The 24957-nt window shown below is 49.6% G+C and overlaps 1 protein-coding gene across 1 annotated transcript in view; it reads right to left on the bottom strand.

Annotated features, from left to right (window-relative positions):
• The window catches only part of Ankh (ANKH inorganic pyrophosphate transport regulator), a 157716-nt gene that overhangs the window by 29370 nt on the left and 103389 nt on the right, over window positions 1-24957 (bottom strand). The window contains exons 3-7 of the mRNA XM_004652537.2: window positions 20070-20188; window positions 17044-17127; window positions 7763-7933; window positions 5090-5224; window positions 2891-2983 (exon numbers count right to left, since the gene is read on the bottom strand). Of these exons, the coding sequence (XP_004652594.2) occupies window positions 2891-2983; window positions 5090-5224; window positions 7763-7933; window positions 17044-17127; window positions 20070-20188 (602 nt within the window). The remainder of the gene's footprint in view (window positions 1-2890; window positions 2984-5089; window positions 5225-7762; window positions 7934-17043; window positions 17128-20069; window positions 20189-24957) is intronic.

Raw genomic sequence — 24957 nt, 5'->3', positions numbered from 1 at the left:
CCATGGCCAGGGGCTGCTCACTGGGATGCGTGGAAACAATGGGTGAGGCCAGGTTCCAGCCAGAGGTATGCTTGGTAAAGGAAATTTTGCAGAGCTCCTATCCTCCGTGATTAAGAATAAAACAATATTTCTCTTGGGTGATCCTATTGAGGCCGCACAGTGTGGTATTGTTAAATTTTATTATGTCAAGGTGGCCAAAACCAACGTGCGAAGGGACTTTCCTAGCCGGGAGGCGCTGCCGTTTCAGCACCTGCCCTTGTCCTCAAGTTGGATTCTGTATTTCGCTCTCAGGCGCTACTACTGGAAGCTACCAGAGGCCTCAAGCAGGTTCTATCCACGAATTGCATTAGCTCGCTAAGCAAGTGTCCACCCTCTTCTGCATGTGACTCGGGTGTTGTGTTCGCCCGTCTGAGACGTGCGGGCGGCAGCCAGACCCGCTGCCTAGGAGAAGTGCATCCGGGGTTGCATCTAAAGTTGCAGCAGGTGGTGGCTGCAGAGACCCACACCCAGCACAGGACCAGTAGTTCGTCTCCTGCTTGGGTACCTGGTGGGACCCCAATGCTAGCGGGGGGAGGTAGATGTATGGTAAGTGTGTGCTTCCAAGGAAACAAGAAGGTGACCGACAGGGAGAAATGGCAGGGGCTTGGGGTAGCGTGGAGGAGGTCTGCGGTGGGTTGTGAGGGCAGGTGGAGGGAGAGTGTGTGCACGTGCACACGTATGTGTTTGTCCGAGCAGGCAGTGACAGGGAAATCCTGTCTGTGGAACAGGGGAGCAGGAGGACTGATCGTGGGTGCTGTCTCTCCAGAACTGAGAGAGCACCCTTAGCTTAGGGTGCCGGGAGAGGTAGAAGGCGGGCAGACATTTCTCTCGTCTTGAGATAGTCTCCTCAGTCCCCAAGTCTTGTCCCTCCCAGAAACTAACATATAAGAAGACATTGCTGCCGGGCGTGGTGGCGCACGCCTTTAATCCCAGCATTCAGAAGGCAGAGGTAGGAGGATCGCTGTGAGTTCAGGGCCAGCCTGAGACCACAAAGTTATAGTGACTTCCTTATCTAGAAAGAAAAAAGAAAGGGGGTGGGGAGGAGTAGCAAAAATGGTTCTAAACCACTGCTATAGAAAACAGAGGCAAAATTATAGCTATTAATGGTCATAAGTAGCAAGCTGGCTGTTTGCTTCTTTCACGATGTTCTTTTTTTAACAAAAATATTTTATTTGTTTATTTGAGAGAGAGAGACAGACAGACAGAGAATGCGCATGCCAGGCCCTCTAGCCATTACAAACAAACTCCAGACACATGCGCCACCATGTGCATCTGGCTTACGTGGCTCCTGAGGAATTGAACCTAGGTCCTTTGGCTTTGCAGGCAAGTATCTTAACCACTAAGCCATCTCTCCAGGCCTCACACTGTTCTTTTAAAAATATTATGTACTAGCTGGGCATGGTGGCGCACACCTTTAATCCCAGCACTCGGGAGGCAGAGGTAGGAGGATCGTCATGAGTTTGAGCCCACCCTGAGACTACAGTGAATTTCAGATCAGCCTGGCCTAGAGTGGAACCCTACCTCAAAAAACTAACAAACAAAAATATTATGTACTATTTCTTGGAATGCACTGGTAGCTATTTGATTTAGAGCTAACCCCTACACAGGTCTAAACAGCATGATTGTAACAGTACAAGCACTGATTGGACAACTGGAAGCATCCTGGCTGGGCCATAAATAATGTTAGTCAGAAGGGTGAGACGCCTCTCTTGGAGGGGCCAGCAGCTGCAAGAGGCGAGAGCTGCTGTATACGGGAGCTTTCAGCTAGAATACACCTGCCACAGCGAGCTAAGCTGGACACGTCTTGCTGTGCGGACGCTGTGTGTGTGCATGTCCCCTAGCCAGAGCGACTACCGTGAGCCTATGAGCTTAAGGCCAGCTTCACGGCCACGCCTCAACTGTCTGGGATGAGGCTCCCACAGTACTGGCTTGAATAAACAACAACTCATGAAAATGAAATCCAGTATGTTTTAATTTACTTTTTATTTTTATTTTGGAGAGAGAGACAGAGAAAGAGGGAGACAGAATTGGGATGCCAGGTCCTCAGCCACTGAAATCAAACTCCAGATGCTTGCGCCACCTAGGGGGCATATGCGACCTTGCGCTTGCCTCACTTCTGTGCGTTTGGCTTGTGTGGGATCTGGAGAGTTGAATGTGGGACCTTAGGCTTCACAGGCAAGTGCCTTAACTGCTAAGCCATCTCTCCGGCCCTATTTTTAAAATTTTTTTATTTATTTGTTTGAGAGAGAGAGAGAGAGAGAGAAGGGGGGGGGGGAGGGAAAGAATGGCCACGTTAGGGCCTCTAGCCACTTCAAATGAACTCCAGACACATGCGCCTCCTTGTGCATCTGTCTTACGCATGGCCTGGGGAATTGAACCGGGGTCCTTTGGCTTTGCAGGCAAATGCATTAACCGCTAAGCCATCCCTCCAGCCCTATTTTGGTTTGCAGAAACGTGTGTACACGTCTGTGCTTGTATATGTGGGGTGCATGTCTCCCGGGCTCTGGGGTTACGGCGTATGTGCCACCATGCCCAGCACTTATACATGAAGACTGGGCTGGAGCTCCATGCCTTGTGCCTGTCAGGCACGCACTTTGCTGACAGCCCCTCCCCGGCTTTCATTTGTCTTGAGAGCTTACTTGCCCTTTGGCAAACAAACACTTTCTCAGTAGGAATACAAATCTGGATCTGCTTCAAGCTGCTTTGCTATCCTCAGAGGAAAATGTCCCAGGCACTGTCAACACCCCTCCCCACCCCCACTTCAGCCTCAGCGCTCCTCCTGAGGGAGCCCTGTCTATCAAACGGCGGTTTTCTAAAACACGTGTCTGACACCCAGCCACACAGGTCTCACCTTGTCAAAAGCGGGGTAGACAGCTCGGATCTCTGTCAACCAGCCGTATGGCATGTGACCCACAGGGTAGGTGGCTGTCAGAATTGCCACTGCCTGTAAGAGGAGTGGACAGTGTTAGTGTGGGCATCAGCAGGGAAGTCCTCCAGTAGCTGCCAGGCCATGTGACAAGGGCAGCGGCAGATCGTCCATGCGCCACCCAGCCACAGGGCGGGCAGGAACAGGGCAGCGCGGACCAGGCACCGTGAGAAGCAGGGTTAGTGACCGGATGGAGATGCCGAAATTTCCACGCAACTTCCTCAGACCCCAGGATCTCTGCTCCTTGGAACCAGCCGGAGCTCTCCACACTTGGGATCACAGAATGATCCCGGGTACAAAGTCTTAGCTTGGCACTGCTTTCCTGCCTCCACATGTCACAGTGGCTGGCACTAGATGTTTCGGGTTACTTTCTTTCCAACTCAACTCTCTGCACATTGCTCAGTCAGCATGGCCCAGCTTAAAATTTTAATGTAATAAACTTAACATATTTCATACAGAAAACACCACTGATGTGTTTCCATGAAGAAACAGCTTCTTTCCTTATGTAAATGGAAAGGAGAAAGATGAGAGAGGACACAGCATCTAAAGATACTTTTTTTTTTTTTGGTTTTTCAAGGTAGGGTTTCACTCTGGCTTAGGCTGATCTAGAATCCACTCTGTAGTCTCAGGCTGGCCTCAAACTCACAGCGATCCTCCTATCTCTGCTTCCCGAGTGCTGGGGTTAAAGACGTGCGCCACCATGGCCGGCTTAAAGCTACATTTTGGTAGTGGGCAACTCTGTAACTCAGTGGGAAAGTAGGAAGATGGACTCTGTCTGCTCTGATGACCAGAGTGATAGTGCCCTGCATGCGGGGGACACAAGGCAGTGTGACAAAACTGTAGTGTGGTGTGATTCTCACTGCTTAGCAGCTGTATGATACGGGGGGACCCTCTCCTCCCCCCCCCCCCCGACCCTCCACAGGACAGCAAGGCTGACAGTATTCATTGCCCTGCATAGAACCAAGGGGAAGTGAGAGAGTGAAATGCTGGACATGTAGGTACCCGGCCGTTCTCCACGGGCCATTGTTGGTCATTTGGACATGGCTTGAATACCAAGTTGCCCTTTCTTGCTTGCGTTAGGGAAAGATGGAATTCTAGCACATAGGTGCCGGAGGTCCCCTATCTTTTCACTGAGAAAATCAGTGCTCAACTAAAAAGGAGGATGCTATGTGACAACAGCCTCCCCAGGTGACAGCTATGGATCCAAAAAAACAAAATCCAGAAACAAACTGAGGCCAGAGAAAGCACTCTGCTTTGGATTTATGGGCGTCTTCTCCTGGCCAAGCAGGAGCTCGTCCCGAGACACGGAAACTGGCGGGACGCTCCGGGCTGGAAGGCTGCTCACAGCACGGCGGAGGCCCGCCGCTCCTTCGCCAAAGCCGCATGCACACAGGAGGCCTTAAGGAGAGGCCACCAGCCTTCCTGAAGGACCAGCAGCGCCAGCAACAGAACGAATTCTCCAGCAGGCAGTGGAGGAGGAAACAGATGAAGTCACTCTGTGTTCATACCCAGCTCGAAAGAGGGAACAAATGAGTCAATCCTTTCGGTGGAGTAGCTGCCAGCTTCCAGACACATTTCTGGAGCTGGGAGTGAGTGCGGGCCATCACAGAGCCGCCCAGATGGGTGTGCGTGGAGATGGGGATGAACAGGTGAGGCCTGGCCGGGTCACAATGTGGGCACTGTCCCTGTGCCCGCCCTCTGGGCACAGTCACAGCCCACGGAACCTAAGTCCCATCGTCCTCTGCCACGGCACTAAAGAGGTCACACGCTGACACTACAGAGGAAGGAAGGGCTACCAGAAAGTCAGAAACCCTGGCCACTTGCATTGTCCCACCTTCTACCAGGTTCTGTTCTTGCCATCCCGTGCCTCAGTTCCTCGTGTGGAAAACAAGGGTGAAGCACCTGGATTTCTTTCCTCCATAATCATAAAAACATTGAGTGGCGTATAAGTGGATGATCTCCTCATGGTTTTTTCTATCGTCACCGCACCATATAACTCAGCGTTTCAGAATTACGCGAGCTCTTGGGGTGAAGTGGAGAAAATCTGTACTGTTCTTCTCCCTCAAGGTGGTCACAAGGGCCCACCCCTCCTCCCCCGCCACCGCCCACACCCAACCACCCTACCTCCGTAGCCGCTGAGCTGCCACCAAGGTCTCGGGAGACAAAGAGGTTGACAATGGGCCGACTGATTCTCTGGGTGGCGAGAATCAAAGCCAAGGGCCACCAGAAACTCAGCATCTTCCTTACTGTTGCGTCTCCCTGCAAAGGAGGTCAAAGGTCACTGAGCAGCAGAAGTGGAAAGCGGGCCCCAAATCCAAGCTTTCCTTCCTGATGCCAATCATGGCCGAATTCTTAACACTTAACAGTAGCGTACAGGAAAGCCTCTGCAGACATGCCAGGTTGAATTAAGATTGAGTGCACAGTCTTATTAGAAATTAATTCCGACAGCTGGCAAGTTGCTGTGAACTCAAAGCATGTACTGAAGCTTGATGGATCCCAACCACTGTTTTCCATACAGGAAACCGGTCTCCATCCAAGGAGGAGCCCAGCTCCAAGGCCCAAAGAACGGGCTTGAAATTACTTTCTGTTTATACCATCACAGTGACTGGCTGGAAGCCATGTCGGTAGGAGGTGACTCTCAGAAGTAAAAAAACATACATATATTATAATCTACTTTGGAATCAGTCAGTGTACCTCATTATTTCACCTCATTATTTCAGCACTGTGTACATTAGCTACAGAGGTCCCCACCCTCAATACTTTTACAGAAGTCACTAAAGTAAGCAACAGCTTAAGCCAAAGAGATGCATGGCAAGGAAGCAGCCATGTCTTAAGACCTTTGCAGCCAAGGTGTGTGCTGTTGCCATTAGAACCTGCCTTTCCTTATGCAATCCTGGCTTTGAGTCACCACATGAAACCCTCTCAGCTGTTTTATTTCCCTCTGCTGATGGCTGAACACTGAGAGAAGATTGTTCCTGTCAAGGGCAACGTGGTTTCCCTAGTGGCAGAAATAACTAGGTAGGATTTCATTGATGGCCTGACCCTGGATGGAGGCAAGTGGTCAACACAATTCCTGTTCTGACATGATAAAAGCAATGTGTGGTCAAATGGGCATCTGGGGGGAATGTGATAATTAATTCAGGGCTGGACGTGTGGCTGTTCCTCTCGGCCTCATAGCCACATGGAGAGAAACGCAGTGATGCTCACGCACACAAGTAAGGGAAGGGGCGTGCACAGCAATCAGATCACGTGAGACCCAGGCTGAGCTTGGCCTCTGGTGGAAGGTTGATGCCCTGCTCTTAACTTTTTTTGTTGCTGTTGTTTTTATTTTTATTTATTTATTTCACAGCGACAGACAGAGAGAGAAAGAGGCAGATAGATTGAAAGAGAATGGGCACACCAGGGCCTCCAGCCACTGCAAACGATCTCCAGACACGTGCGCTCCCCTTGTGCATCCAGTTTATGTGGGTCCTGGGGAATCGAGCCTCAAACCAGGGTCCTTACGCTTCGCAGGCAAGCGCTTAACCGCTAAGCCATCTCTCCAGCTCTTAACTTGTTTTTTATTTGACATTTAAGGCTCGGGACTGACTTGTCCTCCCCTCCAAGGAGGCTTCCCTTGTATCTGGGGACTCTTGGGTTCTCTGTAATTTATGGACTGTCTCAGGTTATCTAGATTCTTGTTCACTCATTGCTTCTGTCTTGGTCTCATCAGCCTCGTGGGGTACGATGCTGTTTGAATCAGTTCTTAAGCTTCTCTGTCACCCTATGGTACCTAATACTCTGCTTAGTCCCTGGGAGTGACTGGGACTGGCCAGTACACCAGCCTGGGCCTCTGTTGTGAAGTTAAAAATAATCATTAAAGAAGCCGGGTGCGGTGACGCACGTCTTTAATCCTAGCACTCGGGAGGCAGAGGTAGGAGGATCACCTTGAGACTACATAGTGAATTCCAGCCCAGCCTGGACTAGAGTGAAACCCTACCTCAAAAAAAAAAAAAAAATTTAAAAAAGTAAATAAAATCATTAAACATCAACTCAAAGGTTCCATGGATCCTGGAATGTCCTGGACTTTCTAACTAATACAGAGAGTAAAAGGAGGCATGAATGTTGTGTCCATCCTTCCCCTGACACCACATCCTGTGCCTGCTCCACACAGGGCAAGGAGGAGGCGGATGGTGACCTACAGGACGGCTTCCACGTCTAGAGTTCGCTGATTGTCCCAGAAGACCCGTCTTAGTGCATAATGGAGTGCATGGTCAACATGCTGAGCTCTCATTTCATGAAGATCAGAATGCTATCTTACGCTTCTCTGGGTGCTGGATTGACTATGGGTGAGCAGAATGCAGGCTCCCCAGGGGAGAAGAGAGGGGGTCAGGAGAAGACGGGGAGGTGGAAGAAGAAGAGCGAATGGATATGACCGAGCCATGACACATTCATGTACGGAATGCCACAGTGAGTCCTGTGCCATCAGTTCGTGTTAAGAATTATGTTTTGAGGGCTGAAGAGATGGCTTAGCAGGTAAGGCACCGGCCTGCAAAGCCGAAGGACCCAGGTTCAATTCCCCAGGACCCATGTAAGTCAGCTGCACAAAGTGGCACATGTGTCTGGAGTGCGTTTACAGTGGCTGAAAGCCCTGGTGTACCCATTCTCTGCCTCTTTCTCCCCCAAATAAACAAATAAAATGATACACACACACACACGCACGCACGCACGCACGCACGCACGCACGCACGTGTCTGGAGATCGTTTGCATAATGTATATATGATATATATACACATTATATATATCGGAGCCCGTACCCCCAGCTCCGGGCCGCTCCTGTCGGGGATGATGTCGTGGATGTTCCGGTAGTAGCCCAGGCACAGCGTGGTGCAGCGCACGACGGCGCCCATGTACAGGGAGAGGATGGGGATGAGCAGCGGCTCCCGGCACTCCAGGTGGCTGTGAAGCAGGATGGCCACAAAAACAACCTGCGAGAGAGCACAAGTGGTCAGCGCGGCCGGCCAGCGAGGGGCCAATTCCCCATGGGCGCAGAGAACTCGGCCCGGGCTTTGAGTGAGTACGACCCTCGGAGACACAAGCGTAGACATCTGGGGTTCCCTGGAGGAGCACAGCCATGACCTGGTAACATCTACCACTAAGTCTTTTAAGGCAACTGTGTCTCCAGTTAAGATTATTGCTTTAAAATTCAGGTGTGGTGGTGCGCACCTTTAAACCTAGCACTCGGGAGGCAGAGGCAGGAGGATTGCCGTGAGTTCGAGGCCACCCTGGGACTACACAGTGAATTCCAGGTCAGCCTGGGCCTGAGCGAGACCCTACCTTGAACCCCCACACCACAAAAAAATTATTGCTTGCTTTAGAAATATCTAGAAATTCTGGCCTTCTAACCCCCCCTCCTGTTAAAGCCTTTCCCTTAGGAGGCGGGAATGCAGAGCGCAGTCCACGCCAGGGGCAGTGGCCATGAGCAACGGTGCAGCAAAAGGACAGAAGCCTCCATAGGATGGAAGCCACTGAAAATGCTACCCGCTGGAAATTATTAGGAAACCACCTAAATGAAAACCTAGAACAGGAACTCGGGAAACTTGTTAAAACATTTGCTGAGCTATGATGCCCGTTTACATACGTAATTAGAGGCCTTGGATGGCCTCACACGCATACTTGGAAGCGGCACGCTTCCTGGTGACCATCTATAAAACCTGCGTCACCCAGCCCGGACGGTGGTGGGGTTTACAGGCTGGAAACTGGGTGTGTGGTCGGTAGAAATGACAAGTCCGGAGACACTGAAGTCATGATCAAGTGTCACTCTCTAAAGGTCAGCTCACCTCTAAGGCAAAAATTTACAAAGCATTCACCTCCCATCCTTCTGCTGCCAGGGTCCTTTTAGCCACTGCCCAGAGGCCTCGTGGGACCTCTCATGCAGAAGATTCGAAGTGAAAAGATAGGACACTGGGCAGGGAGGGGTCTTCAGGCCAGTAACTTTCATGCCCTGGTAGCCACGGGAGAAAGCGGGTCCGGTGTACTAGCACTGGGGTGCTGGCCAGAGGGTTACCCTGACGGCTGCATCAGCAAGACGCAGTGAGGACAAAACGTTACAGGAGGAGCCAGGCCTCCAGTGTGGCAGTGTGTTCACCAGATGCGCAGGGAGAGGACTTCAACACAGGCACATCTCAGATGCCGGGGGGCGGGGGGGGGGGGGCTCCCACAGCGCGGAAGACACTCCTGCTGGCTGCCCTTCCGAAACCCAGCAAATGAGGCGGACCTTGTCACTGTGTCCTCACGGAGCCCAGGGGCCAGGGGCTGCGTGGATGTGTGCACATAACCGGGCTGCCTGGAACACGGGCGACCTGAGCAGACGCAAGTTGGGGTGTCATGTCACACGCACACTTGCTCACCAAGGACAGGCTAGAGCTGAGTAACGGAAATGAGGGTGCCCATGACTGTCCAATCTCAGTGTGCTAACTCAAAGACGGGAGGGCCAGCCGGACACTGTGTGTGTGGGGGGGGCCTGGGGGGCAGAAGATTGGGAGTTTTGTGCTGTTTCCACAATCTCCATTTATGTATTTAACCAGCCAGGGCTCTCTGGGGCGCCCTCCTAGTGTGCTTGGAGTTAGGTGTGCCCACGACAAACTTCACAGTTGCCATCTACAAAACATGCCTTGTGAACCACGGTGGAGGTGTTAAAGAGTCTGAAACCTGGCTGTGTGAACAATCAAAGCATAAAGTTCAGTGCACCCCTGCTGAGTCCAGCAAAACCCCAGAGCTGTCAGGACCCATCTGCACAGCAGTGGAGCTGTGGGGACGTGGGGTGAGAAGGAAAAGGACACAGGACAAAAAAGGAGTGTGGGGGAGGTGACGAGACAGCGAGACAGCGGCCTGAAGTTCAGAGTGGCTGCGGGAGCAGTCAGGGAGGCAGAGGGCTCTGCCAGAGGAGCTCCCAGGGCCAAGGTAAGGATGCTGTCAGGTGCCCCCTGGATTTCTGTTTATTTTTATTTATTTATTTATTTGAGAGCTACAGACAGACAGAGAGAGAGAGAGAGAGAGAAAGAGAGGTACACCAGGGCCTTCAGCCACTGCAAATGAACTCCAGATGCATGCGCCACCTTGCGCATCTGGCTTACATGGGTCCCGGGGAATTGAGCCTCGAACTGGGGTCCTTAGGCTTCACAGGCAAGCGCTTAACTGCAAAGCCACCTCTGCAGCCCTGCCCCCCTGGATTTCTAATAGACTGAAGCATGGTGATACAGCCCTTGAAACGGGCCTGAATGTCTTCAAGACAGACTGTATCGTTTTTTGCTTTATTTTTTTTTTTAATTTACTTATTTGAGAGCGACAGACAGAGAAAGAGGCACAGAGAGAAAGAGAGAGAGAGAATGGGCGCGCCAGGGCCTCCAGCCACTGCAGACGAATTCCAGATGTGTGCGCCCCCTTGTGCATCTGGCTAACGTGGGTCCTGGGGAATCGAGCCTCGAACCGGGGTCCTTAGGCTTCACAGACAAGCGCTTAACCGCTAAGCCATCTCTCCAGCCCCAGACTGTATCGTTTATCAACTCAAAATGACACTTGTGCCCTTGGCATTTCACTCTAGCATGGCAGTGTTACATCTGACACAGTCATCAAAAACATGCCAGATTACGTGCGCGGGAACCTGCTGTGTCCATGGTGAGGATGTCCCAGGGACAGCCAGCATGTGCTGGCCCCAAGCCAGGGCCTGTTAGAGCAGGTGACAGAGAGAGGGCCAGACCGGGGCTGCCGGCGATGGGACGGAGCAGATGCCCTGCTCTGACAAGAGGCCGCGGCATGCCCACTGCCAGATTGGATGCCCGTCACGACAGAGTAGAGTGCCGCAGGGGAGGGGGGCATCTCTGCCGGGCACTGCCTGAGCTGAGGCCTTAAGCCTGAGCGGAGATGGGAGGAATGGGAAAGAGGCAGGGGAACTGAGGCAGAGCGTCTCCTCCTGAGCGGATCTCGGGAGAGAGGTCTCAGGGGCAGCCGGGCTCTGGCAGGAGAAGCTGTGATGGATGGACTATGGTCCAGAGAGTGAAGGAAAGCGAGGGTCTTGCCAGGGACGGACAGGTGCAGGGCCCACGGCTCTCCAGCACCTCATATCCAGCATTTGGCCCTTGGGATTTTCTTCAAGAATACCAGGAAGCGATTTTTACAGCAGGTTTACACAGTGCGTGAGATGCTCAGGGTTTCACCAGAAAAGATGGCTCTGGTGGCAGTGGGGCAGCAGCTGGATGTGGGCTCGGCAGTGCAGACGTCCCCTCCACAGCCGCGGTGACAGCGCCAGAGGGGGCGGGGGAGGGGGTGTCGAGGACGAGGAGTGCGAGTCAAAGCTCGGTGACAAGAGCGCCGCCTCGGGGGGGCTCCCCGTTTCTGGCCAGACGACCACCGACTTGCTCAGTGACACACCTGAGGTGCAAGGTCGTCAAGCTTGTCCCAGGGGGCTGGAAGGCCCCCAGAGGAAATGGTACCCAGGCATTTGTTTTTTTTTATTTTATTTATTTATTTGAGAGCAACAGAGAGAGAGAGAGAAAGAGGGACAGAGAGACAGAGAATGGGCGCGCCGGGGCCTCCAGCCACTAAAAATAAACATTGGATACGTGCGCGCCCTTGTGCTTCTGGCTAACGTGGGTCCTGGGGAATCGAGCCTCGAACCGGGGTCCTTAGGCTTCACAGGCAAGTGCTTAACCGCTAAGCCATCTCTCCAGCCCTACCCAGGCATTTGAATAGCCTCACCTGGTACTATGAGGCGGAGTGGGCAAGGCTACAGATATTCCACAGGGGACCACAGTCATGCTACAGATGTGATTCACCTAGGCATCTGTTTGAATTTGGTTTTTATTGTTATATAACAGGACACTTGAGGCAGGGTAACTTTATATCTTAAAAGAGGCCTGATTTAACTCAGTTTTAGAGGCTAAGAGTGTCCATGGTGCAAGCCTTGGGTGTGTGTGTGGGGGGTGGGTGGCCTTCTGCCTGCCTTGGCTACATTACCTCATGGCTGAAGGCGAGGGTGCAAGTGAGTGAGAGTCTGGAAAAGATCGCTGCTTGAAAACAGGAAACCAGAGACATTGGAATCCCACAACCCCTTCAAGGACAGTGGGGTCCCACAAGGACGTCCTTCAAGGATGACACTGGAGTCTCACAACCTCTCCAAGGGCAACACCCCAGTGATCTAAGGTTCCATCTCTTAAAGGTCTGTCACACTGAAGACCAATCCTCCTACATGTGAAACTTTGGGGATCAAGCCAAATGCAAACCACTGTGAGCCTGATTCTTCACAGATGGGACAGAGCCCGTGGGAGGAGTCGGCAGAGTGAAGGGCCGTGGAGATACTCGGGAGACAGTGGAAACGGCCTGGTGGGTCTAAGGGCACCATGTTCTTAGTAAGAAACATCTGGATAATCCGGGTGTGGTGGTGCACGCCTTTAATCCCAGCACTCGGGAGACAGAAGTAGGAGGATCGCCCTGAGTTCGAGACCACCCTCAGACTCCATAGTGAATTCCAGGTCAGCCTGGGCTACGGTAAGACCCTCCCTTGGTAAAGCAAAACAAAAACAACAACAACAAAAGGGAAACATCTGGGTGAACTGACAAAGGTGAAGCCAGCCTTGGGTATGGGACAGAATGGAAAGAGGGGAAAATCGAGGTGGTGTGGAAACTGCCCTTCCAGGAAGTTTGGCTATGAAGCGATAAAGAGAATTATAGCTCAAGTGGCACGTGGAGCCAGGGGACGCTTACTACTGGAGTGCACGCACACACCCGCGCATGTCCACATGCCGAGGGAATGACCAAAACATCACTGAAGGGACCGGGAAGGCTCCTGAGAGAAGGCCAAGGCGCAGGAGGAGGAGGGGATGAAGGTTCTGCAGAAGGGTTTGCCACTGGGCGAAGATGGGGCAGGGCACAAGGACCAGTTCAAGGTGAGGGTCTTGCCACGGGCTGAGATACAGGGAGGGTCAGATCTCCCAGCCAGCCGGGGTCCCAGCGGGTCGCAGAGGACAAGAGCATGCTGAACCGATTGCAGGGACCAGGAGGTCCCCAAAAGAACAAGCAGCATCAAGCTTCACTTCAGCACTGAGCAAGCTCAGGGAGGCAAGGTGGCAGAGAACAGTGTCACGTGTTTGCACAGACCAAAGAGCTGTTTTTTGGTTTTTCGAGGTAGGGTCTCCCTCTAGCCCAGGCTGACCTGGAATTCACTATGGATTCTCAGGGTGGCCTTGAACTCACGGCGATTCTCCTACCTCTGCCTCCTGAGTGCTGGGATTAAAGGCGTGCACCACTACGCCCCGGTAAAGAACCTTTTTTTTGCACTACTGTAGGAAACCAATAAACTTAGGGAAAAAGTTCTTTACATGTGTGCATGTGTGTGTCGTGTGCGCATGCAGAGTGCAGGGGGTGACGTCAAGCGTCCTTCCTCAATCCGGCTCCACTTTGTTTACGGAGGCAGCTTGTCCCCAAACCTCAAGTGCTGGGATTATATGGCTGGGTCGCCATGCCCACTGGGCATTGATGAGGGTGCTGCATCAAACTCAGGTCCTTTTGCATGTGTGGCAACTGACTTGTCCACTGAGCCATCTCTTCCGTCCAGGAAAATTACTTTTTGTTATTGGTTTTCCAAGGTAGGGACTCCCTCAAGCTCAGGCTGACCTGGAATTCACTATGTCGTCTCAGGGTGGCCTCGAACTCATGGCGATCCTCTTTCCTCTGCCTCCCGAGTGCTGGGATTAAAGGCGTGTGCCACCACGCCCAGCTCAGGAAAAATTTTTTACCGTGACAGTTGCCCCTGAAATTCCAGGCTTTATGTATCAATTTCGTTTTACCACTGGTCATTATTTATATGAAGTGGTAGTTCAGAGAGTTTTGTACAGGACCTATTTACAAATGATCAAAGCAGGTAAGTAACAAATGATTTCAGGTAACAAGAAGAATAAGGCCTGGGGTGGGGACCTGGGAGGGAAAATTTAAGAATAAAAATGGAATTTACTGCCCCAACTAAACTGTGGTAGGAGTTCAAAACAACAAGACTTAAAATAACTCCTCTACCAGGAACAGCCCAGGGCCAGATGGCATCTAAGCTAAGCTTCTCCCTCACGCCCACAACCCAGGTCTGTTCATTCCACCAGACCAGGGTCAGAATGGGGTGAAAATGGAGGGAAATGGCTGTGGGTGTATTGGCAAAGTGTTTTTCAAGAGTTTAGTTTTTCATTCTGCCCTTGGATTTACTGTATTTATCTTGGGTGAAGTTAAGTGCCTCCCTTTCTTTCCTTCCCCTTCCTTCCTTCCTCCCTTCTTCCCTCCCTCTCTCCCTCCCTCCCTCCCTTCCTCCCTTTCTTTCTTCCTTCCTTCCTTCCTCTAAAATAGCAAATATCTACCAACATACTCTTAATTGCTAATGCTGTTTGAATCTTTCATTTCAAATTAAGTGTTTAGAGTGAATAAAGGAGCTTAGTTCGTCTCTCAGAGGAGACTGACAGTAAAGCCGGGAAAAAAAATTCTAGTAACTCTACAGGAAAATGAACAAGATTTATCAAAGAATGATGTTAGCTAGTATTCGGGCCCATGTATACATGTGTTAGCAAGAATTAATTTAAATTACTTTCACTAGTGATCTATGGAGTACATGCAATTAGTTTGCAAGTTTAATTCTTGGTCTTTAGGGAGGTAAATCTACCGGATCATCAGTAGGTTATTTTAAAAGACAGCTTGTAGAGCAGAAACAAGATATGGAGATGGAGGCCTGTCAGGAATCATGCTGTAGACACGCCTCTGTGGACGGCATTCTCCGAAGGCCCTGACTGTGGGAACTTGGGTTAACTAACACGTTATAGAAGTTAGATCTAATTTTCCATATAAGCCTTTTTCCCCTAAATTAAGAAGGAACTTTGCAAGGACACATCATGTGTTGGTACCAACATGTCCCTCCTCCCTGCCCCCGCCCCCCTGAGGGCCTCCTTAGTGTTCGCTGTGGGCTGTGGGTTCGAGCTGGGGGAGCCGCAGGCAGTCACTGTGGGGAGTCGGGGCCCCGGGATGGCCCCGCCCACCCTGTGGCTCTTGCAATCTTCCCGCCCCTCTTCCTCAAGATTCCCTGACTCGTGCTGGGCGTGTTTTTAGTGTACTTTGTGTTGGGCTCTCCGCAACTTCTGGATTTCTGCTTTGGGATGGTTTCAGGGCCCTCAGTGTCTGTCTCCATCCTGGTGCTGGCTGTGTGGCCTTCTCAGGGGAAGAAGAAAGGGAGAAGAGAAGGCCAGGGCCAGTACAGCCCTCTGAAAAATTCCCCTTTCAGAAGGAAAATAAATGCAGGCCTTTGCGCTGGAGGGATGGCTTAGCAGTTAAGGCGCTTGCCTGCAAAGCAAAGGACCTCGGTTCGGGTCCCCAAGACCCATGTAAACCAGATGCACAAGGTGGTGCATGCATCTGGAGTTCATTTACAGCGGCTGGATGCCCTGGCATGCCCACTCCCTTTCTCTCTCATACTCACTCTCTCTGCCTCTCCCTCTCGTCAAGTAGATAAATAAAAATAAAAATATTTTTTTAAAAAAATTCAGGCCTTCTCAGATAGCATGGAGACAGAGGAAATGGCTTCCTATTTCTTATCAGAGATCAGAAAAGACATGTGAATGGCAGCTCTTCGTGGCACCCCACAGGAAGCCATGTGGAAGAATAATCCCATGGGGAAATCAACCACGCTCAGATTGGACTGGAGGCTCTATGGGAGGGAATGCATGCCTGGTACTGAAAACCTCATCAAAAGCTTATGGCATACTGGGCGTGGTGGCACACGTCTTTAATCCCAGCACTCAGGGGGCAGGGGTAGGAGGATCACTGTGAGTTCAAGGCCACACTGAGACTACATATTGAATTCCAGCTCAGCCTGAGCTAGAGTGAGACCCTACCTCACCCCCCCCCCAAAAAAAACACCCTATAGCAGGGGAGGTCATGAGCTCTAGGAGTGTAACACCTGCTCTTGTCTGGCTAAATGCATATATTAAGCCTACCAAATGGCCCAGCAAGCACTTTTCTTCATGTTTATACCCATATATGAATGCTACTCTCATGTTTGGGTTAGAGAAGCTTCTCTTTTCAGATGGTGGTAACCATTGGAATGACTCAAAAGGCACCATAGTGCTGAGAAGAAATGACAGAGGAGTGTTTAGCATTGAAACGTTTCTATTACACCTGCCAAGGCTCAGGGTCCACTGTGGAAAAGGTGGTGGAAAGAATGTAAGAGCCAAAGGAAGGGTAGGACTCCTTACAATGCATTCTTCCAGACACAAAATGGCCTAGATGTCCATGACCTCACAGTGCCTGACACTACCTTCACAAGACCCTTACAACAGGAGGAAAAGATGATATCAAAATAAAAAGAGAGACTGATTGAGAGGGGGAGGGGATAGGATGGAGAGTGGATTTGAAGGGGAAAGTGGGGAAGAAGAAGAATTATCAGGATTTATTGTCCATTTATCATCCACAATTATAGAAGTTGTCAGAAAAAATGTTAAACAAATAAATAAATACCCCGCCATTTTCAAAAAATAAAAATAAAACAAAATAAGAATAATCTCAGTATTTGAGAGGCTGAGGGAGGAGGAACACTGTGAGTCAAGACTTGCCTGGGTTACAGAGGTGCCTTGATATCTTGTCTAACAACCCCCCCAACACACACTCCTTCCCAAATGAACCAAATGACAGACTGCATATTGTCGGGCCACACAGGAGACTGAGGCAAGTGCCAAGTGCATAGTGACCCTACGGTTGGCCCAAAATGTACCTGGTGCAATTCAGTCATCATTTTACATACATGTTCTTTGAAAGTGCTGAAGATTCATATTCTTTCTCCCTATCTTTCTCCTTGCAAATAAATACATAAAAATATTTTTAAAAATTGGTGAAAATCTCAGGCATTTTCTTCCCTCCTTTCATTCAACAAACACTTAGCAGAAACCATGTCTGATGTGAGCCCAATGCAGGCAAGTGTTCCACAGCGCGTGACTGAGTATGGCCAGCCCGTTCTGCTCCAACCCATATGCTGTTCATGCAAAGGTCTCTGCGATGGGCACATAGACGACACAGTTACCTGAGCTATGACGTCGGAGATTGAGGCACATCCCACCAGGAAACTGTATTTGTGTTTTAAGAGAATGCCAGCGTGGGTCCACGCCTGCCAGAAAAGAAAAGCATTTCCCATGAGAGGCATCACTGGAATTATGCTGCTTCTCTAATTGTGATTTGGTGTGGGTGTGTTCCTGGAAAGTATCCTGAACCCCCAAGAGTCTCCGCAGAGGCTTCTAGCCACTACAAAGAAACTCCAGATGCATACGCCCCCTTGTGCATCTCTCTTATGTGGGTCCTGGGGAAATCAAACCTGGGTCCTTTGGCTTTGCAGGCAAATGCCTTAACCAGGAAGCCATCTCTCCAGCCCCCACATTTGGTAAATCTTTAGTGGATAAAAGTAACTTGATCTGTTTAGGGATCGCCCTTCTTACCTTTAAGGCTAATTTGGACTGACTCTGAAATAACATCTCACCTGAGCTGAACACAATCAGGCTGGAGTCAAGTCTTTGTATAGCAGCCGCCGTATCTACTTCCTTCCTAGGCCCTGAGATCCCAAGGTGCCAAACGCCACTAGAAACGCGAACGAGGTGACATCTGTGAAAAGCACCTTGTGTTCTGCTGCTTTTATTGTCTGATAGCCACCTGGATAATAAGACTCATGTCTTCCAAAAATTATCTTTCCACCCAACTAACCAGGGTCCTACACCTAAGTGTAGGTGAGAGAGAAGATCATTCTTCACGAATGCTCATTATTTTTGTTTTTGAGGAAAAATTATTTTATTTGTGCTTCTGTGTATGTGTGTGCATGTGTTTATGCACATGCACGTGAACATTGGAGGATAACCTCTATGCCCTTCTTCCACGTTGTCTGAGACAGGGTCTCTTGTCACTGCAGACAAACACAGTCTAGCTGGCACCACCTCCCACTGTCGGGACCACAGATGCACCAATTGTGTCTGGCTTTACATGGGTGCTGGGAAATAGGACTCTGCTCAGCAGGCTTTGCAAGCAAGTGCCTTTAACCACTAAGTAATCTCCCCCAGGCCCCAACTCTGGTTTTTTAGCAGTTTCTGATATTATAATCCTTCCTTTATATTAGGGTCTTTAGGAAAATTTACAGAGACGAGTATTGATCACAAATAGTCTAGGATTATACAGGTTTAGCAACCCTTATCTGAAATCCTTGGGACTACAAGGGTTTAGGATTTTGCATTTGTTTGGACTTTGGAATATGTTCATATGTATGATGAAAGAACTTGGGATTGGGACTCATGTCTAAACATAAATTTTGTTTCTTATAAAAACAGTCTGAAGGTTATTTTATACAATATTTTTCAACAGGTTTTCTTGCTGTCTATTAGAAAGTATAAAAATATAGATAATTCTCATAAAAGAAAATGACAAGATGAACTTAATCAGTTAATCCAAGGTCAATTTCCATAGAAACCAGTGGGGTGCTTCCTCCAAAAAATTGAAAATAGAAATCCCAGGCAATTTAGTGTATACCCCAAGGAAATTGATATTAATTAGGCACTTGACAGGTATGTGGACACCTGTGCTCATGATAGCTTTAATCCCAATAGCTGAAATGCAAAAGCAATGCAAATAGAGGAAAATGTACTATATACAATGAAGCATTACTGCATCGTAAAGGGAACGGGATCCTGACAGATGTCACCGCACAGAGTGAGCACTAATGACACCGTGTACACAGGAAGGAGCCAGTCACCACGGGACAAACACTGGGCCAGTTCACTAGTGAGGCAGCCGGCCTATTCACCTTCATAGACCCACCAAGTGGAGGGCATCCTGTTTCCCGGGGCGGGGGAGGGGAAGCGCAGTCGCTGTCAGGGAGAGCAGTCTCAATTTTGCAAAGTGGAAAGAGCCCTGAAAACTGCTTGCCCAAAATAATGAGATTGTGTGTGATGCCCATTTCTTTTATCATTATAAAGAAAAAAGCTGGGCTGGAGGGATGGCTTAGTAATTAAGGCATTTGTCTTCAAAGGCAAAGGACCCAGGTTTGATTCCTCAGGACCCACGATGCACAAGGGGGGACATGGGTCTGGAATTCATTTGCAGTGGCTGGAGGCGTCCATTCTCTCTCCCTCCCTCTGTTTCTCCCTCTTTCTCTCTGTCAAATAGAAGTAAAATATTTAAAAAAAAAATAAAAGGAGGGCTGGAGAGATGGCTTAGAGGTTAAGGCATTTGCTCACAAAGCCAAAGGATCCCAGTTAGATTCCCCAGGACCCACATAAGACAGATGCACAAGGGGGCACATGCATCTGGAGTTTGTTTGCAGTGGCTGGAGGCCCTGGCGCACCCATAGAAGCAATAAACACAAAATATCTTCTTTTAGAGTCATATTTGTTAAAAACTATGATCTCTGAAACATCTCATATTCAAGTACAATGACAAAAACATTGGGTTAATAGCAACAGCAATTGTTTATTTAATAATAATCACTTCTAAACAGAGCTATCATACCTTCTTAACAGTATATTTTAAAATACTTACAATAACCTTAAGAAGTATGTAATATTGGATTCCCATTTTGTCAAAAGGAGACCAGAGGTTAGAATGATCAGTAATTTTGCAATTGTATAGATAGTAATTCAGTAGCAGAAAATCAAACCCTTATATATCTTATTCCAACATCAGAATGCCTCTAAACTACAGTTTTTGTTCTGCTATTTGAATTATTTGTGTGACTTTTTGGGGGTATTACTATAATGTTGGTAATATAATTTGTTGAAAAATAAGAAAAAAATGACAGGGAGATAAATAATGAAACAAGATTACTTAACTAGCAACCAAAGTTCAATGGATGAAAAGCAAGCTATGTAAAAATTATATTGTGTCAAATATTGATATTTATTTCCTGCTATATCTTCAGAACAGCTTTCCTTACCAATTGTTATAGTAACTTATTATTTATATAATGAGTTTATAGTTTACCATTTAGTTTGTAGAGGAAAATAAAAGGTAAAGAGAAAAAACAAAAAAAAATAACAAATAAAAGGGAAAAAGTCAACGGTTTCCTCTACTTACCATGGCATCCATGAAAGGGAAGGCAGCGAGATACAGGAAGGCCCTTCTCGTTTTACTCCCCACAGACTCATCCACATGGTGCAGCTTATTGATGATGTAGTAACCTAGGTCACTGTAAGCTGCAGAGGGTCAAAGAAGACATGTGACAACAGTCAAGACAAGATACCTCATGTGCTTTTACTCTAAAAAACCATTCTTTACATAACATCTGTTACCGAAAAATCAGAAAAACTTGTAAGAAAATCATCTATAATCTCATTCCTCCATCCCCAGGGGCCAGCGCTGACGTTTATGGTTCGAGTCACCTGGTTCTTTCATGGGGGGGGGGGGTAGGAGCGTGAGTTTCAAAACAAAGATGGTGTCCCAGACTCGCTCCTGTGTGAACGGCGACCACCTGTGCAAGCCGCGCTGGGTGGTCTCCGTGACCGAGGTGCCTGCAGTAAGCTGACTTCTGTTTTGTAAATTTGCTTAGCAGCAATGTCATCTGCTACATTTGTAATACCCTTTTATTTCATTTATTTGCAAACTGAGATAGAGAAAGAAAGAATCAGATGAGGGCTGGAGAGATCGCTTAGTGGTTAAGGCGTTTGCTTGCAAAGCCAAAGGATCCTGGTTCAACTCACCAGGACCCACGTTAGCCAGATGCACAAGGGGGCGCACGCATCTCAAGTCCGTGTGCAGTGGCTGGAGGCCCTGTGTGCCCATTCTCTTCCTCTCTCTCAAATAAACAAATAAAATATATTTTAAAAAAGAAAGAGAGAATGAGCTGAGAGAGGACAGAATAGGCGTGCCACACCTCTTGCCATTGGAAATGAACTCCAGACGTAAGCACCACTATTTTTGTGCATCTGGCTTTACGTGGGTACTGGGGAGCTCAACCTGTCACATTGCAAGCAAGTGCCTCGGACTGCTGGCCCATCCCTCCAGCCCCGGCAATCACATTTTGATAGTGGAATAGTATGCTCGATGTCACACTTGAAGCTAAACGTTTACCTACATTAGTTATTTCCAGATGTCAGCATACTTTCTGAGCACAGGTTTTAAAGTTAGCTTGTGATGCCTGCCCGGGGTTTATGCCACTTTTGGGGAGGAGGTGGCAGATTCGGAAACACTCCTGTGTAGTGCAGAGCGACATCCAAGAGGTGCCTCGGAAGTCCCTCCATGTCGGGGCTTGTCACCACGTGAGACTGAAACACTGTGCGCTCGACCCATACACACTCTCCGCCCAACAGACAAGGGGTAAAGGAGGCGGGGCTCGTGCCAGCATCCTGACACCCCATTAGCAAAGATGAGAGAACAGACTGAGCCAGCTTCGGCCTCACTGATGGAGGTTAAGGCTATCTGTGACAGTATGAACCTATGCTCCTCAGGGCTGTGCTGAGCTCACAGTCTCGTAACTGTGACAGACACGAGACACCCACAGGTATGGCTCCGAAATCACGGTGGAGCTACAGTGGAGTCTCACCCTACGAGAAATGAGACCCCAGTTTGCAAGTTTGGAGGATCGCTTATTACACACGAGTTGGCAACTAGAAAGCATCCCCTTTTCTGTCAGGACTAGATTTGAACCACAGGGATTCTGCAGCACGCGAGGTCTTGGGGTAATATCGAGGACATTGAAATGCACCCATGGAAATCCCAGAGGCCATAGTGGGCAAGTAGGTAAGGGACAAGGTTAGGAGGGGCATAGACGGCTGTGGTTTCCAGAGAGCAAGGTGGGGCTGGGGTGAGACCATCAGCTACAAAGATGAGCAAAGGTATGGGGAAGGAGGCAGCAGGGCCACCAGGGCCACTAGAGAGTGAGAGGGGGTCGGGGCAGCCCAAGGCGGGATCTGTTACTCGATTCAGCGCTCAGCTGGCTGAGACACAAAGCCAGAAAAAGATGCTCCTGAGCCATGGAGTCTACTCTGGTGCTGGGCCATGGAGATTTTGTCTGTGTCGTGGTGGTTCATTTGTACATTTATTTTCATGTAGGCTGGCTGGGCCGTTGGATCGCTGCTCTGGTCACCAGTGCTGGGTGCTGGGTGCTGTGAGCTCCCTTCCCCAGGTCTCTGGTGCTTGCTGGCGCTTGTGCTGGCGGTGGGGGAAGGGAGGCTGTGGATGGTGGCTCTAGTTCTCCCGCTGGTCCACGTGATCCTCTACCTCGTGGTCTGGTCCTCCCTTCACGTTCCTTGAGTTTGCGTGGAGCTCCGGTGTGAGTGGAAAATCCCCTCCCCTGGCTTTTCCTGCAGCTCCAACCGAGCCTGGCAGCTGTGGCCCCGCGGACCTGGCGCCGCTTCTGCCTGCCTGTGTGGGCTCTGGATGCTCTGATCTCTCCTATTTCTTTGCTGCCATTGGTAATTTCTTATACATCTCATTTTATAGTAGAAGAGTGTATTTTTAAAAATATATTTGTTTATTTGAGAGAGAGAAAGAGAATGGGCACACCAGGGCCTCCAGTCACTGCAAACGAACTCCAGATGCATGTACCCCCTGTGTATCTGGCTTACGTGGGTCCTGGAGAGCCGAACCCGGATCCTTTGGCTTTGCAGGCAAATGCCTTAACTGCTAAGCCATCGCTCCAGCCCAGAAGAGTGTATTTTGCTGTTTTTTTTTTTGTTTTTTTTTTTTTCCCTTCCTCTAGGCTGCTTTGGCGTGGTTCCTACACTGCCATCTTAACCAGAAGTCTGTTTGGATCATTTATTTTCATGCAGTACACAAATGCTCACTGGTGCAGGGTCCGGCAAGGATCTGCCCACACCACTGTCCCTGCCTTGGCAGAAGCCACTGGCAGTGCAAACAAGGCAGCCCTGCCACGTGCAGGAGCGTGGGACTGGCTATGAATAGCTCATGAGTGACCAGCCCCGGTAAAGGTTAAAGTCGGTGCCGAATGCCAGCTCGGAGGACATGACTGCAGAGACCAAAGCTGAGGACCGAGGGCCTGGCATAGGCTGCCAGTCACGGGCAAAGTGCACCTACTTAAAATTCAAAATCCTGACCCCTAGACTGCAGGATGCGACTTTATGTTACGAGGTCACCGCAGATATAATTAGTTAAAATGAGGTCCTGCCGAAGTCACATGCTACGTGATGAGCATCCTTATAAAGGGACACTGGGACACAAACAATGACCAACGCAGGGAGAACCCCCAAGTGGGGGTGTGGGCACAAACAGGGCAATCAACGCTCTCCCGTGCCAAACACTTCCCACAATCCGCCCAGAAGCCAGGGGGCAGGCAAAGGGCAGATTCTCCTGCGCGGCTCTGAGAAGGAGCCCTTTCTGCCGGCACACTGGCCTTGGACCCGCGGCCTGTCGAGCAGTGCCCGGCCGTGAGGCTCTGTTGTCAAAGACACCCTGTCTGCGCTGCTTTGATGCAGGAGAGCTGACGATGACCGCAGGCGGTTTCCAAGGAACAGAAGAACGTGTTTGTGATTCTGGGGTGGCAGCAAACAGAGACAGGATGTGTGGGTGTGTGTGATGAGGGCAGGTGCACGGTCAGCTCCTGGTGCCTGGGGACCAGGTGTTAGTCAAGCGGAGTGAGCTTTCCTACTCCTACCAAATAACCTACCTACTCACGATGGCTTCGCCACGGAAACAGCAATATATAGCGCGCACGCACACACACACACACACGCACGCAGAATAGAGAATAAACATAAATGAAGCACATATAGACAGGATATAGAACAAACACATATATGTGATATAGACATAGACAGGACATAGAATAAACAGAGACATATATATATGTATGTATGTATGTAAACAGGCTATAGAATAAACACACACACACACACACACACACACACACACACATATATATCTAGGATATGTAGAGAGGATTGATTGAACAAATGTATCTAAAATAAAGGTTGATGGGGTGAAGGAATGGGAGGTTCTTAACCCTTTCTTCCGGCTGTCTGCACCCCCCGCATGGGTAAGCCCCGCGCCTGGTCTTCCAGCTCCGAGAGCCAGCTGGGCCACCCATTCCCCACCTTCTGGGACATTTGGGACTCATGAGCCCAGGGCTACTTCTGATTCTTTTTACTTTTTATCCTCTTTCAGCTACCGACAGAGAAACCTGGAGACCGAGCCCAGATTTTCTTCCTTACTCTTCTTTGTGTGGTAGGAAGAACCGGACTGTAACTTAGATAATCTTTCCACCCGGCCACTGGGGGTGTAAAATCACAGCACTTGCTCCACCCAGCCTCTCCTGTCCCCAGCTCCCGGAGTCCCAGGCCAGCCTCCGAGCTATTTACAGCCCAGTCACAACTGTTGGCTAGGGGTCATTTGCTTAAAGTGCTTTGCATAGAGTCCCTAATGCCCAGCCTTGCTGCCTTAGCAACACTGAATAAGCCTCACCTACCTTACCCACGCTGTGGGCAAGCTCGTCTTCCCTACAAGAGCTTGTCCTTCCTATGACGAGCTGTATGCGTGCTTACGTTAGTCACGCTCAAGCCACTTCCACAAACCTGCGTTGAATGACTTGCACGTATCAGGCACTGCGCCACCTACTCAGTGGTGAAGGGGATGGTTGCCCGAACGCAAGCATGTCATACACTCAGTCAAACTCTGTCGTGTATGTCTGGAAAACAAGGGGATGGAGGAGCTACCCTCGACTCATGTGTAACAATTAAAGGAGGGCTGGAGAGATGGCTTAGTGGTTAAGCACTTGCTTACAAAGCCAAAGGACCCACGTTCCATTCCCCGGGACCCACATAAGCCACATACACAAGGCGGTACATGCGTCTGGAGTTTGTCTGCAGTGGCTGGAGGCCCTGGCACACCCATTCTGTCTCTCTGTCCCCCTTTCTCTCTCTCAAATAAATAAAAAATAAAATATTTAAAGAAATAAGTAAGGGAAATGGCAATTTTTTTGGAGTGTGTGTGTGGTGTGTGATTTGTGTAT

The sequence above is a fragment of the Jaculus jaculus genome, chromosome 13 (assembly GCF_020740685.1).
Source record: "Jaculus jaculus isolate mJacJac1 chromosome 13, mJacJac1.mat.Y.cur, whole genome shotgun sequence".
NCBI classification, from domain to species: domain Eukaryota; kingdom Metazoa; phylum Chordata; class Mammalia; order Rodentia; family Dipodidae; genus Jaculus; species Jaculus jaculus.
The sequence above is the reverse complement of the archived record's forward strand: the minus strand, read 5'-3'. Positions and strand labels throughout refer to the sequence as shown.